Source organism: Mus pahari, chromosome 9, assembly GCF_900095145.1.
Source record: "Mus pahari chromosome 9, PAHARI_EIJ_v1.1, whole genome shotgun sequence".
Classification (NCBI taxonomy): domain Eukaryota; kingdom Metazoa; phylum Chordata; class Mammalia; order Rodentia; family Muridae; genus Mus; species Mus pahari.
In genome coordinates this window covers 27513077-27530767 of record NC_034598.1, presented here as the reverse complement: position 1 = coordinate 27530767, position 17691 = coordinate 27513077, and the positions used below count along the sequence as shown (strand labels likewise).

General features: G+C 48.6%; 1 protein-coding gene across 4 annotated transcripts; it reads left to right on the top strand.

The window, feature by feature from the left end:
* The first annotated feature begins 13979 nt into the window (after positions 1-13979).
* Fam241b (family with sequence similarity 241 member B) lies at positions 13980-17186 on the top strand. Of its 4 annotated transcripts, none has more exons than XM_021205697.2 (4): positions 13980-14072; positions 14668-14747; positions 14951-15077; positions 15820-17186. In XM_021205697.2, the coding sequence occupies exons 3-4, from the start codon at positions 14985-14987 to the stop codon at positions 16087-16089; spliced, it is 363 nt and encodes a 120-aa protein (XP_021061356.1). In that variant the 5' UTR covers positions 13980-14072; positions 14668-14747; positions 14951-14984; the 3' UTR covers positions 16090-17186. The 4 variants fall into 4 exon arrangements, with proteins under 4 accessions (XP_021061356.1, XP_029398342.1, XP_029398343.1 ...); XM_021205698.1 differs by having other exon boundaries at positions 14063-14441; positions 15820-16722; XM_029542482.1 differs by lacking the exon at positions 14668-14747 and having other exon boundaries at positions 13986-14072.
* The last annotated feature ends 505 nt before the right edge of the window (positions 17187-17691 follow it).

Below are 17691 nucleotides of genomic sequence, written 5' to 3'. Positions count from 1 at the left end.
GAGAGAGAGAGAGAGAGAGAGAGAGAGAGAGAGAGAGAGACCAACCATACTTAAGGAACAGAGAATCAAGTCTCATTTTCTAAAAGAAAACAAAAAACCAAATGTCTGTATAATTACTTGGAATTATTCAATACAGAAAAATATCCACATCCTTATTTGCTTATAGACTTGGTAGTTTATTTATGTCAGTGTAGACTTACAGACACCCACTTAATACTTTGAATTTTATCTGAATATTGTTGTCTCCCGGTTTTTTCACTGCTGTGACATATACCTAAGAGAACAACTTATTTTTTGAGGCAGGGTCTCTCCTTTACTCAGTTGGCAAACTCCAGGCTCTACAGCCCCCAAACTCCTGGCAAGTTTTCTGTCTCTAGCCCCCACCCCCATCTTGCTCTAGGGTATGGATCTGGGAATCCAGATCCACACCATTGCATCAGTTTTTTTGTTTGTTTGTTTGTTTTTACAATTTTCCCCCATGAGAGTATTAACGTTTTGGTTTTTATTCTTTCATATTTTACATCCCAACCATAGTTCCTCCTCCCTCCTCTCCTTTCAGCCACCCCAAACCTCCCCTCTCCCCAGATCCACTCCTTCCCCATTTCCCTTCAGACGTGGGCCAGTCTCCCAGAAATGTTAACCGAACATGGCTTAACAAGTTATAAAAAGATTGGGTTCATACCCTCATATCAAAGCTGGATGAGGCAACCCAATAGAAGAGAAACAAACAAAAACACAGGCAAAAGAGTCAGAGATGGGCCCCACTCCCACTGTGGGACTTGCTGTCCCACAAGCACACCAAGCTACACAACCATTGCGTATGCAGAGGACCTAGGTCAGATCTACACGGGCTCTCTCATTGTCTGTTCAGTATCTGTGATTCCTTAAGAGCCCAGGTTAGTTGTGTCTGTGGGTTGGTTGTGTTCTTGGAATGTCCTTGGCCCTTCTGAGTCTTATAGTCCTTCCTCCCCCTCTTCCAAGGGTTTCCTGAGTTCTACCTAATATTTGGCTATGTGTCTGTCTATCTACTCCCATCAGTGGCCGGACAGAGCCTGATGACAATTATGCTAGGTTCCAGTCTACAAGTATAGGAAAATATTACTAGAAATCATTTCATTGACTTTGTGTGTGTGTGTGTGTGTGTGTTGGTCTTTCTTTTCTTCCTCTCTCTCTCTCTCTCTCTCTCTCTCTCTCTCTCTCTCTCTCTCTCTCTCTCTCTCTCTCTCTCCCTCCCTCTCCCTCTCCCTCTCCCTCTCCCCCCCTCTCTCTTTCTTTTTCTACCAGTCACGTTTGGTTCTATCCTAGGTCTCTGGGCTGCCCAGCCTCTGGTTCCTGGATCTCCAGGCAGTGTCGGGCATGGACTGCCTCTCATGGTGTTGGGTCTCAAGTAGGACCAATCCTTGGTTGACCAATTCCACAAATTCTGTGCCATCTCACCCAGACACATCTTGTAGGCACAAATTGAAGATTTTGTGACTGGGAGGGTGTCCTAGTCCCAGCACTGGAAACCTTGCCTGGTTACAGAAGATGGCCGGTTCAGGTTCTGCAGCTTCATTGCCTGGCTACAGAAGATGGCCGGTTCAGGTTCTGCATCTTCATTACGAGGAATCTTCACTAGAGTTGCCCTTGTAGATTCCAAGGAGTTTCCACTGCACCAGGTTTCTGCCTCACCCCTGAAATGTCCCCCCTTCCGGTCATCTCTCCCAGTACTTTCTGCCTCCACTCCTGACCCCCATGCCTGATCTCTCCTGGAACTCCTAATAGTGGAGCAGGGCCCATCTTTAACTCTTTGGCTTGCTTTTCCCTCTTCTATTGGGTTGCCCCATCCAGCCTTGATGTGAGTGTATGAGCCCAGCCACACCCATCCCCAGTTCACCCAAGAAATCAATTTTATTTCCCCTTCCCAGGGAGATCCACATGTCTTCCCTTGAGCCTCCCTTGTTATTTATCCTCTCTTGGTCTGTGGATTATCCTTTACAGTATGGCTAGTACCCACTTATAAGTGAGTACATACCATGCTTGTCTTTCTGGGTCTGGGGTACCTCACCCAGGATGGTCTTTTCCAGTTCCATCCATTTGCCTGCAAATTTCAAATTTCACAATGTCATTTTTTTTTAAACAAACGGGTATTAATACTCCACTCAATGAAAATGTGGTACATTTTCTTTGTCCATTCTTTGGTTGAGGAACATCTAGGTTGTTTCTAGTTTCTAGCTATTATGAATAAAGCTGCTATGAACATAGTTGATCAATTGTCCTTGTGGTAGGGTAGAGTGTTTTTTTGGGTATAGGCCCAGGAGTGGTATAGCTGGGTTTCAAGGCAGATCAATTCCCAATTTTCTGAGAAATTGCATCTGGCTTGAAACTGCATCTGGCATTTTAAAATGTGGGTTCTAGGGAATGAACTCAGGTTGCCAGATTTATGTGCTAAGTCCTTTTACCTCCAGAGCCATCTGGCCAGCTCTACAATATTCTTGAACTGAAAAAAAAATATAGAAATACAAAATTGGTTAATGTGAGCAACCCTTGGGAGCAGTCCTTGTGAGGCCTGAAGTGTTGAGTCTTGACTGTGCCCATGTCTGTTACCTGGAGTGAAACTACAATAGCTTGGAGCAATGCCTCTGCCAGAAGCAAGCAGGGGAAGGTTAACACAGGATCTCTGCAGTGAGAATTTCAGGTTTCCTTAAAAACCCAGATATGTTCTGTGAATGTGTTTTTGTTTTAATCCCAGGTGTAGGATAAGAGGCTGCTTCACAGCAGGTGATTATGATTTGTCTCTTGCTCTAGCAGGGGCGTGATTTTGCCAACTGCAGATAGTTTCTGTAAGTGTGAGATGTTGGGAATTCTGGGAACTTTTCAGAAGGTATACATGCTAGAAACCCTGAAAGGGCTAGGGTATGCTCCAAGGAGGGGCAGTGGAGGTGGTGGCCACTGCTGCTGTTGCTGTTTCCTGCTGCTTCAGTGCCAAGTGGTCTTGAGCAAAGAGACTAGAAGAAGAAATTGGTTATTTTGATAACAAAGAACATTGCCCTAAGGAATCAACACCCTTAGTCAGCAGGAAGTAGTCTAAAGAGGTCTACATCCCCTTTCCCTTCTAACCTTCTTTCTCTCCTACCTAGTGTTGGAGGGTTGGAAGGGATTAGGGTGGAATAAAGGTTGGAAGGATGGTAGATATAAGAACCCAATAAATGAATCCAAAAAAAATCTCCTCATCCCATTTCTTAAAGTGGCACACAAACCCACACATGTCCTGAAATACACAGAACATCTGCTCATGTGTTGGGGTAGGGATTATGTCCCTTCTGCTCATTTTCTTTCCCCCTTGAAAATAATGGCCATTTAAAGGCATTTCCTCATCAGACTTGTATTCTCTCAGCATACAGAGCTCTGAGACCATGGTGTATGGTCAGCACTGAGGCAGGCCATTGGAGGGATCTCGTACAAGATGGTCAGAAGTGTGGCCTGCTGCAGTTAATGGGAGTGTGATTCCTTAAATAAAACACACGTGGAACAGGCGGGCGAAAGGCTTAACTCGTCTCTTCACAGAATCCCTGAGAGTGTGGCGAGTCTCCGGTTAAGATAAAGTGGACGATGTTTGCCACAATTCCTTCCTGCCTCAGCTACTTTTCTGGTCAGAGTATTCTTACAGCAAATGGAAAATAAAACTTTTCTCCTCTTGACTGGCAGAAGGCTCTGATCTACCAGCTATCTTAGTTACCTTTCCTGTTGCTGTGATAATATATGTAATTATGTATATGTTCATATGTATATACATGTATATATGTATATGTGTATATATGTATATATGTGTGTGTGTGTGTGTCTGTATATATATATGTATGTGTGTGTGTGTGTGTGTGTGTGTGTATGTGTGTGTGTGTGTGTATGTTCCGAGAAAAACAATTTAAAGGAGAAAGGGTTTATTCTCCATCATTGTGAGGAAGTCCCCGAGGCAAGAGCCTGAAGCAGTTGTCCTAGCTCACCCACAAGCAGGATGCAGAGACCAATGCTCAGCTCACCTTCTCTGAATACAGTCTGAGATGCTCTGCCCTGGCATTGGTACTGTCCACAGTGAAGATGGGTCTTCCCACATCCATGAACATAATCAAAGATGATAATGACACCCACAGGGGCACCCAGAGGCCCATCTCCCTGGGACTCTTGTCAACTTTATCACAATGCCAATCATGGCAGTCACCGTAGAACTTGTCAGCACATGCCATAGCGTGTGTTTCGCATGAATGAGACTCAGAGGGTAGAAGCAGAGCAGTAGAGCTGTGTGTATTACTTTATCCCTAGAAGATCTAAAGCAAGATTCATATAGTCACAGGGCCAAAGCTGCTGAATGACCAAATGGCAACAGCTTAAGTCTCAGCCTGAAGTGTGACAGCCACTAAAGTAAGGACACCGATTCAAAGAATGGGATCTGCCGGGCCTGGTGGCGCAGGCCTTTAATCCCAGCACTCAGGAGGCAGAGGCAGGCAGATTTCTGAGTTCAAGGCCAGCCTGGTCTACCAAGTGAGTTCCAGGACAGCCAGGGCTATACAGAGAAACCCTGTCTCAAAAAACCAAACCAAACAAAACAAAACCAAACCAAACAAACAAACAAACAAAACCAAAGAATGGGATCTACTAATTTGGGGTAGGAATGCAGAGGAAGATGCTGGTGAGGCAGAGGAAATTGAACTCTTAAACTGTGTGTATTTACTTATTTGTGTGTAGGAGGGGCACATGCCAAGAGGACTGTGTGGAGGTCAGAGGGCAGCTCTGTAGAGTTGGCTCTGTTCCTTCACCTTCGAGTGAGTTCCAGGGATCAAACTCAGGTCACCAGGCTTGGGCAGCAAGTCCCATCACCTGCTAAACCATCTCGTTGGCCCCGTACATTCCTCAATTCTGGGCTGGAGAGATAGTTAAGAGCACTGACTGCTCTTCCAGAGGTCCTGAGTTCAATTCCCAGCAACCATATGGTGGCTGTAATGAGATCCGATGCCCTCTTCTGGTGCATTTGAGGACAGTGACAGTGTACTCATATACATAAAATAAATAAATAATGCTTTGGAAAAAAAATCCTCAATTCTGATGAGTTTATTCTGTTGAAAGAAAACAACCTTGGCACCCATAGCTGTGGCTTTATCCCTATGTCACCCCCTGAGGTGCTGGCCTCCTAGGCTGTGCCGAGAAGGTCTGGTCTGGTATTGGTATAGAAACAGTCGTAACCTCCCCAACATAGATTTTAGGTGAGCAATGCTGGTTTCCTGGGGACCCACACTTACCTCTCATTTTGCCTCTAGATCTAGAACCTGAGTCAACTTTCCACAGGCCCCTAGAGACAAGCCTCACTGTCATCCCAATGAATGCCTCAAGTTCACTCACTATGCAACAAGAGTGCTTGTGTGGAAATAGATTTTTAAAGTGTGGGATAGTGGTGGAAGGAATGTACCGTTAAATTAGGCCATGTTTATGGATGCATGGGGCATTAGGCTAGAAGTTGGGGGTTAATGTAGCAGCTCACAGAGAGAAGCAGAAGGAGAAGGAGGAGGGAGAGGAGGAAAAAGAAAAGGAGCCAACTGTTTATGTGGTTGACAGCAATATGTACCAAAAAGTGGCCAACTGTGGGTCTGATGTGGTGGCACACACCGTTAATCCCAGTACTCAGGAAGCAGAGGTAGGCAGATCCTATGAGCTCAAGGCTAGCCTGATCTACATGTTGAGTTCCAGGCCAGTCAGCCAGGGTTGCATAGTGAAACTCTGTCTCTCAAAAAAAAGGGGGTGGGAAGGGCTCAAAGAGATGGGGATGCTGCTGTGGATTTACCTTTTAAATGCCCTCCTCTGTGTCGGAGGTACCCAGAAGACATGCCAATACTTACTACTGATACTTTGGGTTAGTGGATCAGTTCATTTGATTTTAAACAGTTTAAATTTTATTTTAACATTTCTTATATTTATTTATTTAGTGTATGTATGGGCACACACTATGCCATGGGGGGATATGTGGAGGTCAGAGGACAGGTTTGAAGGTAGTTCTCTCCTTCCGCCACGTGGTGCCCTGGGGTGGGGCTCAGGTTATCAGGGTTGGCAGCAAGCACCGTGAGCTGCTTGGCCATCTTAGCAGCCTGATTCAGAGATACTTTAATCGCCCACATGTAGCCAGGTGAAGTGGTGCATACTTTTAATCCCAGCACTCGGGAGGCAGAGGCAAGAGATGCTCAGGCCAGCCTGGTCTACATAGTGAGTGCCAGGAAAGCTGGGGCTACATAGTGAGACCCTGTCTCAAAAACTACCACCAGCACCACCAGCACCACCAACAACAAAAATTTCAAGTGTGATACGACACGCTAATGCACAATTTTTTACAGGAATAGTACTGTGGCCATTTATACTCCTTTGACAAATTCATACAGGTATAGAATGTAATTCAAGCATATTCATATCACATTACCACTTCCCTCCTCCTATACCATGCATGTGCATGTGTGTGTGTGTGTGTGTGCTTGAGTGTGCATGTGCATACAGAAACCACAGCTGCTGTGTATTTATGGCTGCAATATCCATGCCCCGAAGGCAGCATTTCTTAGCAATCCGAATCTCAACTCTTCAACGCTCACAATCCTTCCACCTTAACCTTCTGTGATGTGATGTTGGGTGCAGAGGTGGTATCTGTGTCTTGTGTGGCTACTGTAAGAGACAGGCTTCCCAAGGAAGCACCCACATCCTTGAATCATGGTTATTGTTCTTCTCTGTGCACCAGACCTTTACTATGGGAGCCACTGTCATCCATGTGGGAAATATAAATGGTATAATTAAATCCCAGAGTAGCAGAGGCTGACATGGAGCAAAGGGCGAAGCAATGATCAGTAATGGCCTGACTCAGATGGCACCAGCTAATTAATCATGGTGTCCCCAGAAGGGAATAGGATGACCACTAAACTCTCATTCCATCTGTATGGGCAGGAACATCCCAGCACTAATGGATAGAGGCTACCTTGACACACAGGAACAGAGTATCAGGGCTCCTCAGCAATTCCAGGACTCGGGTTGGTTTCCAGATCCAGAGATCCTTGAATGAAAGGAAGGCCAGGCCCTGCTGAAGAAGGACCAAGTTGGTACAATACCAATGAGTTTTACTGTTCATCTTTTGCCATACATCCTCTAAGGGGACCTCAGCTGGGGTGAGGTGGGGGAATCCCAAATCAGTCCTTTGGGGCCCTACTGGACACTGGATGCTTTTGCACTGATGTTGGTTCCGCATGAACCGAAACAGCACTGTGGCCCCGTAAATAGAGATGTATGGAAAGGTGAAGGATAGTGTATTAGCTAAGGTCTGTCTCTGATGAGTCCCCAGACTTGGCCTGTGGTGATCTCCCCAGTTCAGAATGTATATAATTGGAATAGAGGTACTCAATGATCCCATACTGGTTCCCTGACCTGTGGAGCAAGTGAAGGTTCTTGAGTGAGCATAGACTATACTAAGCCATTTGAACCAGCTGCCCCTGCCAGGGAACTAGTGAGCCAAGAACAATAGCTCATTCCTTGGAGAGACCACAGAGATCAATGTACCACGATGGACTTGAAAGATGTGCCACATCTCCCCTTAACCCTTGAACTTGGCTTGTGTAGAAGGTGGACAGTTGATTCTCAAAAACACATCCACACAGCGACTCCAATGGTATCTGCTGTTCCTGCTGAGATTTCTCTGCTTGAGAAGGCTGACATGTCCCTGGCACTTGAGGTACAGCTCGTCACCTGGCCAATGGCTTTCCCAGCAAGGGTATTCATAAGGACCATTGGATGCAATTTGCTTTTATCTGGAACCCCACCCCCACCCACCTTTACAGCTCCATCTCAGGGCTATATTAACTCTCCAGCCTTGAGCCATCACTTAGTTCCTGGGGATCTTGATCACCCATCTCTTCCACACGGTATCAATCACACCAGTCCATTCCATTGATGGCATTATGCCAATTGGACCATGAACAGGAAGTAGCAGCCACTTTCAACTTGGTAAAGCATTGGGATATCAGAAGGTGGGGAATAAAAGATCCCCTATTAGATACTCTAAGAGTCCGTGGTGCAGGATACTCAGAGATAGCCCTTCTGAGGTTGCGCCTACTCCCTTCCACTACCAAGAAGGAAGCGCAATGCTTCATTGGCCTGTGGACTATGGAGGCTTTGTTCTTCCAGACCATATTCCCAGTGACTTTGAAAACTGCTAGTTTTGAGTGAGGCATAGATCAGGTCTGAGATGCTATGCACACTAGCCTGCTCCTTGGGTTATAAGGAAACTTGAGAGTGCTTAGGTTCTTGGTGGCAGGTAGGGATGCTGCTTGGAGTCTTTGGCAGGCACCTATGGGTGAAGACTCACAGCAGAGGCCCATGGATTTTGGAGAATCTGCAGATGACAATTCTCCCCTTGGGAGAGAGCTCTTTGGCCTGCTGGTGGTCCTTAGTGGAAACTCCACACTTGCCCATTAGCTACCAAGTTACCATGGATACTGGTTATCGTTTTTGCCAACTTGACACAAACTAGTCATCCAGGAAGAAAATTTTGAATTTTTTTTTTTTTTTTTTTTAGTAAGATTGACCGGTAAGCAAGTCTGTGGGCTAATTTCTTTATTAAAAATTGATGTGGAAGGGTTTGCCATCTTTGGGTAGTACCACCCCTGGGTAAATGGTTCAGGGTTGGGTAATCTAGAAAAATAAGAAAGCCATGGGGGAGCAAGCCAGTAAGCAGCATTCCTTCATAGCCCGTGCATCAGTGTCTGCCTCTAGGTTCCTGCTTTGAGTTCCTGCCCCGACTCTTCTCAATGATAGACCTTGGCATGGGAAGAAAAGCCAAACAAATCCCTGTTCACCCAAGTTGCTTCTGGTCGGATTGTTTTTTTAATCACAGAAGTAGAAAGTAAACTAGAACATCATGTGACCTCAGTGCCCCCCCCCCATGAGCTAGGTGTTATCTGACCCACCAAGCCAGGAAGTGGTGGGTACAGATCAGCGATCCCTATAGCCCAAGTTCCCATGGTGCATGATCCCCACCCCAGTGCCTTCTGTCCACCAGCATGCACCTGTGGTGGCCTCATGGGGACCCAGCTGCCAGAAAGAGAAGACTATGCCAGTCTTAAAGATCGTTCTGTGTGTTGTGCAAACTCTGTTGGAAAACAGACACTTGTGACATTATAGTCCCCTCTAGAGACTCCTTGAAAGATCTTGCTGAAGGTAAATACTCACGGTGGACAGAAACTCAAGGCAACAATACTTGGTTTTACATTCTGTTTGGAAGGAAAAATCGCCCAGGAGGGTGACTATACACCAACTCATGGCCTGTGGTGTAGTGCTTTTTTCTCGATGATCAGGGATTTGGGGGAACACACCTAGAAAAGAGCCTGGTTAGAATTCTCCCAATGGGCAAGGGACATGGATATTTGTGTCTCATGTTAAGACAGGGATGGCCCCCGGGTGACTTGCTCCATCTCCAGTCTGCCAGAACAGAGTGGGTCTCACTTTAGACTGCTTTGTTCTTTCTTGACTCCTGACTCATTTCTCAAAAGGATTTGAGATGGAATTGTAGATGATCGTGTAGCAATTTAAACAGAAAAAATCTTTAACTTGTCAAATGTATGTAAGAAACCTTGTAACAACAGCAACAAAAACCTGTTTAATGTGGGGAGGGGGAACAGGGGTGGGAGTGGGGTGGGGTGGGCAAGAGATGACAGAGATGTATCAGAGAGAAACCTGAGTAGGTTACTGAGTTACTTTGTAACTGATTGCCTGCCACACGGACAGTCTTCCCTTCCACTTTTGACTTCCCAGAGGCCCTATGAACAGTGAAGTTGGGGGAAAACCGGCTCAGTAACATAACTTCCACTCACCAAGGCTGATCTGACTTCAGTGACTGCTGAGTGCCAGCCACAGAGATCAATACTAAATGGCACTATTTGCTGGTTTGACCAACTAGTGGCCAGGTGTCAGGGTGGCTGGCTGCACTGGAACCACTTCTTCATAGGAAGGGCAACACTGTGACGTTACTGGAGCAGACACCTCTGGTTACAGATTTGTGTTTTATAAGTGTGATGCTATTCCTAAAGTTCCATCGTAGACTAACAAAAGGCCTCACTCACAGTCCAGACAGTCCACCTAGCATTGCTTCTGCCTACGGCATTCACTTCATGGACAGAAAAGTGTGCTGCCGGTGAGCCCATGTTCAGAATCTACTTACTGGTCTGAGTATGTCCCCATCATCCTGAGGCATCAGCTTGGTAGAATGATAGAATGGACTTTAAAAGACACAGATACAGCACCAATTAGGTAGCAACAGGCTGGAAGGCTGGGGTAGGATCCTCCAGAAAGCAATTATGCTCCAGAAAAGCAACCAGTGTCCAGACTATGGCACAGTCTCTCCCACAGCCAAGGGTCAAGAGGTAGAACCAGAACCGCAGAGAGCACACCTCCGCTTGTGACTCGGTAGCAACATTTTGGCTACTTTCTTGCCCTGCTGGCTCAGAAGTCTTGTTCCTGAAGTCGAGGGAGTGGTTCTGCCAGGAGATAGGGCAGTAACATTCTTCACACTTCAAGGATCCTGTGCCAAACTCCCTGCGTGGTTTCTTCAAATCCCTTCAAATGGCCATCTAACCACTCCGTTGACTTCTGTTCATAGCGGTGGCTATCTCCGAACCGGTTTCCTCAACCTCATCTGAATGCCATACAGTTGGGAACCTCGCCCAAGGAAGGTCAACCCTGTGGGCTGTGGGTGCCCACACTGGGTTGTTTATAACCTGTCCCAGTAGGAGGTGAGACTTGGGGCTGGGATGTTTGTGAGTTTGTATTGCTTAGGATAGTGTATGCTTCCCCCTGCCCCCCCCACCACCACCATAGGCCATAGGGCCAAGCACCATTGAAATTCCCGTCCCAAACCTCAGCCAGGCCCTGAACATATGTTTCATCCTGAAAGGAACAATGGAGCCGCTGAGCTTAATTAAGACCCCACAAAAAGCCATTGGCTGGGCGAGCCTCATTCTCTGCCATCAGATGCTTTCTCGCTCACCCCACCCCCACCCTTCCTTCTCTGCCTTATCCTCTGAGGGAGGACTGGATGAAAGGCTGGATCTGCCACCTCCTGGCCCTTCTCTCCTCACAACCTGATCTCTACGGACTCAAAACACAGCTCTCCATCTAGGAGAATATAAGACTTCATCCTGGAGTCAGTTGTGAGTGACCACAGCTTGGGGACATGGATTCCCAGTTTTCACAGTTATAGAACAACAATATGAACAAAACAGAGTCATAAATCAGGGGATTTTCTAGATACATTGGTGGAAACACCAGGGGGATACAGTATAGCCAGGGGATCTCTGTTACAGGATTTGATGCTGCTTTTGAACAGGCTTAGCTTTTGAAAGGCTGATTGGGAGCTCATAGTTTGTTAATATATTCCTAAAGGTTTTACCTGATAGCCACGGGATGTTAGGTCAGACACAATGAGTAGCTACGAAGGGGGAACTAAAGATTGCCCAAGATACTTTGGCCCTGGATCTGTAACATTCCAACTCCCGACAATCAGAAAGTTCTAATGACTCAAACTTGTGGAGTCTTGAACATAGACTTGACTTGTTTTCTGGGAACTTCAGTTCACATCTCTGTCCGTTCTTTTGAGTTCTGGAGTAGGGAAAGGGTGCCACCTTAGTTCCTGGGGCTAATCAGGCCTAGGCCTAACTACCGAAGCAAGCAGCCAGTAAGAGAGTCTGTGGGGCTTCCTGGCCCTTTGTTACATTGGCTCTGAAACTCTGGTGAGGCTGGAGGGTGAGGCTTTGTCCAAGTCCTGATATAACCTGAACTTCGATGGTAAAGTGTGAAATAAGGGGCTCAGCTGGCTGCAGGGTGTAGCCCCAGTTCTGAGAATTATGGCCTATGAAGGTTCCTGGAAGTTTGGCATAGCACAGAGCTTGAGAGACTTTTGTGGGGGATAAACACACAGATTTGAACTTATTTAGCACAGCTCCTGCCCTGTACTGTATTTCATCACATCACTCTGGTTCAATTTCCTTACCTGTTTTCCTTTGATAGACATTTAAATTCCTTTCCAGTTTCCATTATAAAAACCACACCAGGCATCCATGATCGTTCCTTCCTGATTGCTGCATCATCAAGAACACAGATACTCATTGTCAAGGTTTGAAAGTCAAATGCCTGCCATAGGCTGAGAGTTTGAACTCTGGGTCCTGGGAATGCTTTGAGAGGTTGCAGATCCTTTAAGAGATGGGGACCTAGTTGGAGAAAGTGGGTAAATTGGGATTGGTACTTAAGGGTTTTAATCCAGCCCCACCTCCTGCCCCTGTTCCTGGTTAAAGCCATCTTAAAAGAGTAACATCCTCTAGTCACGAAACAAGATGGAGTTGCAGTCATCAAGCCTTCCCCACCATGAGCCAAGCTAAATCCTTTCTCTCTTAATTTTCCTACTTCAGTCATATTAGCACAGGGATGAAAAAAAAAATAAAAAAGAACAAATCCTTGCATAATTTCCACGCAGCTAATATTGGTTCTCCCGAGTGGCGTGCATTGATTCACACACCCACCAACAGCATATAGGAACACTCTTTGCTGCCCAGCATCAAGGATGTGGTATCATCACGCTTCCTCCTCCCAGTCCAGCCGATGACTCATAAGGTTCCAATTTGTAACACTGAGCACAGTTTTAAGATTCACTGGCCATTTAGAGTTCCTTTATAATATGCCTTGTGAAATCTTTCACCTATTTACCTTGGTTGCTTATATTATTCATTTGCAGATACTCATATACTCTTTCTATCTTCCAGATGTCAGATTTGTTGTTGCTGGCTATCTGTTTTGGTTTTGTTTTTACAGTAAAATACTCTGACTGAAAATTTACTTAGGGCTATGGGAAAGGCTTTATTTGGTTAACAATTCCAGACTGCAGTCCAGGGGAAGTCATTTCAGGAATTCAAGTGGTAATCCCATCACATCCAGTCAAGAGCAGAGAGAAACCAGGGCACCCATGCTGGCTGCTCACTCCCCCACTGGTTTTCTTTACTCCTAACATAGCTCAGGGTCCAGCCTAGGGAATGGTGCCACCCACAATGGGCTTGGTCCATTAATAGGACAATTTTTTACAGACAAGCACCAAGGCCAACCAGATCTAAATAATACCTTAAGGAGACTCTCTTCTTGGGTGGTTCTAGGTGATAGATGCTTGGCTTGAGCCAGAGCCAACACCGGAGATGCCTGAGCTAGATTCCTACCCTGTGAGGCTGCAATACTCTCTCAGCATTCCTACCAGAACTGTGTCAGAGGGTTGTAAAGGGAGTGAGGTCCCCGCTTCCTCCATGCAGGTTCCAGGGATCCAACTCCAAACATCAGGCTGTGAAGCTCAATCATCTATCTCCCTGTCCTGTCTTGCTCCTTTCCTCCAGTCCCCTGTCTCTTCTCTGTCTCTGCCTTCTCAGGCTGTCTATCCTTCCTTTCTCCTCCCCACCACACCCCGACTCACTAGGAGACCAACAATTAATCTGGTGATCCCGCCCCCAGCCCCCAACCTGCTCTGAGGGAAGCCTACTGCAAACTGACCAAACGTGCCAGTGATTCCTACCTCTTCGGTCCCCAAGGAACTTGGAGCTCCTGAAGGACGGGGAGGGGTCCTTCTCAAGTGGCACTGGCAGAGTTAGCTGGGCAGATCTGAGCAGACTTGTAAACCTGTGGGCTCACCTTGCACCTACTTCTCTTCTCCCAACCCAGACATCCCGGGTCCTGGGCTTTTATGTGATCTCCTCTTCCCTGTCCTCTTCTCCATCATGTATTCCCCCACACTCCCCATCCCAATCCTTCTCAGCCCCCTCATCTCTTCCCTATAGTCCTTCCTCCCCAATCTAGCTGTTCCTTGTCCTCCCTTCTCCCTCCTTCCCCTCCCTTCTCCTCCCGTCCCGATGCGCAGCTGCAGTTCCCCCGGCAGCCGGCAGAGGGGGCCCCGAGCCGGGCCTCGCCCCTGCGGTGCGCGCTTCCTGTGAGGTCAGGTGGGAGGAAACGGCCGCCGGTGGACGCCGAGCCCCGGGGAACCGTGCGCGCAGGTGGGTGGTGTTCGCGCCGGGTCCCGGATCGGCGCCCCTCCCCACCGCCGCGGGGCCTAGAGCCACGCCTGACCGAGGCGCTGCAGCGGCGCGGGTGGCCCAGCCTCCGAGACCACAAAGCACGGGACGCCGCGCGGAACCGCGACCCTGCTCGCTCCACGCTGCGCTTCTCCCCGGGCCCAACCTGCCTCGGTGCCCCGGCGGGTAGAGGGTTGAGATGAACACGGAGGCTCTCCTCGGGTGACAGTGCCCGACCCATCGTCACCCTTAGGGGCTGCAAAGCTGGGGTCCCCCCAGAGCCGCAGCGGCAGCTCATATCCCGCGTGGTGGGAGGTTGGACTTCTTCCTTTACGAGGGTGCTCCCTGAAGGTGAGGGGCACGGGGTGTGCCCTCTGCAGCGGAGGTCCACCCTCTCCAGCGATGTCCCCGGGTTCTGCCACCCGGGTGGAGACCTAAGAGGACCTACGTAGATCCCTAGCGCCTGCTCTTTTTGACAGTGCTTGGGAACCGCACCCTAACCCTAGTTTTGTTTTTGTTTTTTTATGTTAGTATACAAAATACTGCCTTCCTGTTTGTTTGTTTGTTTTTGAGACAGGGTTTCACTTAGCAGAAGCTGGCCTTTAACCCTTGACCTTCCCGCCTGTACCTCCTTGGAGTTCTGGTGACAGATTACAGGTGTGCACCACTTGGCCAGGGCCCTGGGACTCTCCCTTCCTCTCTTCCTCCCCTTCCCTTGCATTTTTTTTTTTTTTTTAAAACCTCTTTTCGTAGATAGGACAAGCACCTGCTCAATTATCTGGTGCGGGCCTGTTGAGGTCAGGGGAAAGATCTGTCTGCAGTCCCCAGACAACCACCGAAGGGCATGCGTTTATTGGCAGGTACAGCGGCAGAAATTCACAGCCAACAGGGAGAATGGTGAGGATCTTGGCCAATGGGGAGATCGTCCAGGACGATGACCCCCGAGTGAGGACGACCACCCAACACAGAAGTAGCAGTTCTCGGCAGGTAGGCATCCATCCAGAAGAGAAGTGTAGCAGCTGGCCCCAATTCCCAAAGCCTCCAGCTACCTTCTTACCTTCTAGAGCCGTGGCTCTCAACCTTCCTACACAGCTCCTCATGCTCTGCCGGCCCCCGACTGAAACATTATTTTCTTTACTCCTTTATAACTCCAGTTTTGCTACTGTTCTGAATCGTAATGTAAATACCGGTGTTTTCTGATGGTCTCAGGGGACCCTCGTGAAAGGGTTATTTGACTCCCCAGAGGCGGGTCACGACTCAAAGGTTGAGAACCACTGCTCTATGTAGTCGCAAGCTCTCTCCACAGAGCGGCTAGCAGAGTAAGAATGGACTGTCTGGCTCCTGCCTTCTGGGGAGGGAGCCCCCTTAGGCCTCAAACCTAGGGACACCCTCTCTTTGGGTGGGATTTGCAAACGCCACTGGAACCAGCATCACTAGAATGTAGGATGGAGGTGAGATACTGGCTTCAGTTATGGAGGGAGTCCTGACCTCAGGGTACCTACCCACTGCGTGCTTCTCCCCTGTCCTCCCCTCTCCATCTTGGTCACCTTTTTCTAGGTATGGTTAGGGGATTACAGGCTCTGAGAATTTGGTTGGTCCCAGGACGGAAGCAAACATGGTTGTAGGATGGCCACGGGGGAGGGCGGGGCCCAGCCCGGAGTCTCCTGCTTGGTACCTCAATACCAAGGAAGCTTCCCCTGGACTCATTTGTCTTGTCTTAACCTTCCAGGGCTTTTTCAACAGAGGCCACGGCGCACCTCCAGGGGGCCCTGGACCCCGCCAGCAGCAGGCGGGTGCCCGACTGGGTGCTGCCCAATCTCCTTTCAGTGACCTGAACCGGCAGCTGGTGAACATGGGCTTCCCACAATGGCATCTTGGGAACCACGTGGTGGAGCCGGTGACCTCCATCCTCCTGCTGTTCCTGCTTATGATGCTTGGGGTTCGCGGCCTCCTGCTTGTGGGCCTGGTCTACCTGGTGTCTCACCTGAGCCAGCGGTGACCTCCGCGGGACTCATGAGGGCGGGAGTGTTCAGTAGGATCGACTGGACTGGGCTTCGGTGCGACATCACGCACAGGGGGAGGGAGCTTGGGTGGGCTCAGAAGGTGTGATGGGCGTGAGACCAGGACTGTAGATTTTTCTCCCACTGCAGGAGGTAGAGGGGCTCTCTGGACCAGCATTGCTGAAAGAGAGTCCTGTGGTTTCCTGGAATGTTTTTAGGGGGGATAGGGCTTCCGCTAAAAAGCACAAGAGAGAGTAAGAAAGGCTTAGTATGTTGTATTCTCCCAGAACATAAATCTTCCACCAGGCACAAACCTGGAGCTTAGAGCAGCTGGGAACTGACCAGAGTTTTATAGCATTCCTTCATTTTAACGGTGTCTTTTTTATTGGCTGATCTTATGTATGAGGAAGGATATTGACATTCTGTTTATCAGGATCTTTTCCTTTTGGTTTTCCAAGACAGAGTCTCACTATGTAGCCTTGGCTGGCCTGGAACTCACCATGGAGACCAGGTTGGCCTTCGGCTCACAGAGATCCTCCTGCGTCTTCCTCCCAAGGGCTAGGACCAAAGGTGTGTGATACCATGCCCAGCTATTGTGATATTTTCAATAAATAAATTGAAGTCCCTTTTAAGAAGCCAGTGAATGACTGACTCACAGCTGCCCAGCCTGGAAGACAGAAGGAAGAAGCTGATGGGGATGGCTGGGTTTGGAGAGGAGGTGGTAGGGCCTTTGACCTTGGTGATGTCGGGGATTTTTCTCAGTAAGACACGGCGCTGGGAGGTGAGGTGCAGGCCTGGACCCCTTGTGGAACTCTAGGTACCCCAATACTCTGAACTCCAAGGCCAGCTTTTGGGGTGGGGGTGGAGTCCTTTGGATGACTGGGGGCGTGTGTTAGGAGTGAAAGAATGGAGTGCATTGAATGTCTGAGGTCTTTCCTGCTCAGGGGCTCGACCCAGGGGTTGCTCAGGTTAGCCCATCCAACCATCAGCGGCTCTCAGAAGCCCTGGCCGTAGTGAGCTATCCTTAGCGGGTCTCAGGACCAGGCAGCCCTGATTTCCTGACAGGAGGCATGGGTTTGGCTCTTGATCTCTATCTATCTATCTATCTATCTATCTATCTATCTATCTATCTATCTATCTATCTATCTATCTATCTATCTATCTGTCTATCAGTGGGGGCGGGCTGTTTGAAGCAGGGTTTCTCTGTGCAGCCCTGGTTGTCCTAGAACTCACTCTGTAAACTGGTCTGGCCTGGAGATCCGCCTGCCTCTGCCTCCCCAGTGCTTGGATTAAAGGCGTGTGCCACTACTACCTGGCAGCTCTTGAACTCTTGCCTCTTCACGGAGACTGCTTGAGAGAGGCAGTAGGTGGGTGGCAGTTCAGGTCTGGTGGGCTCAGGGAGAATGGAGCCTGAAGACCCGGCCTGCTGTGGAACCAGCAGCTTTCCCCTCCCAGGTCCCTGAGGGTGGCTGTGTGTGGCCAGGGGTGGCTGATGACTGCGGAGATGCTATTCTCTTCTCCTGACAACCTCCCTTGGTCCATGTGTCTGTCCACTGCTCCCTGGGGCTGGGAGCCTCTGTCAGGGCGGAACTCGTTTGCCA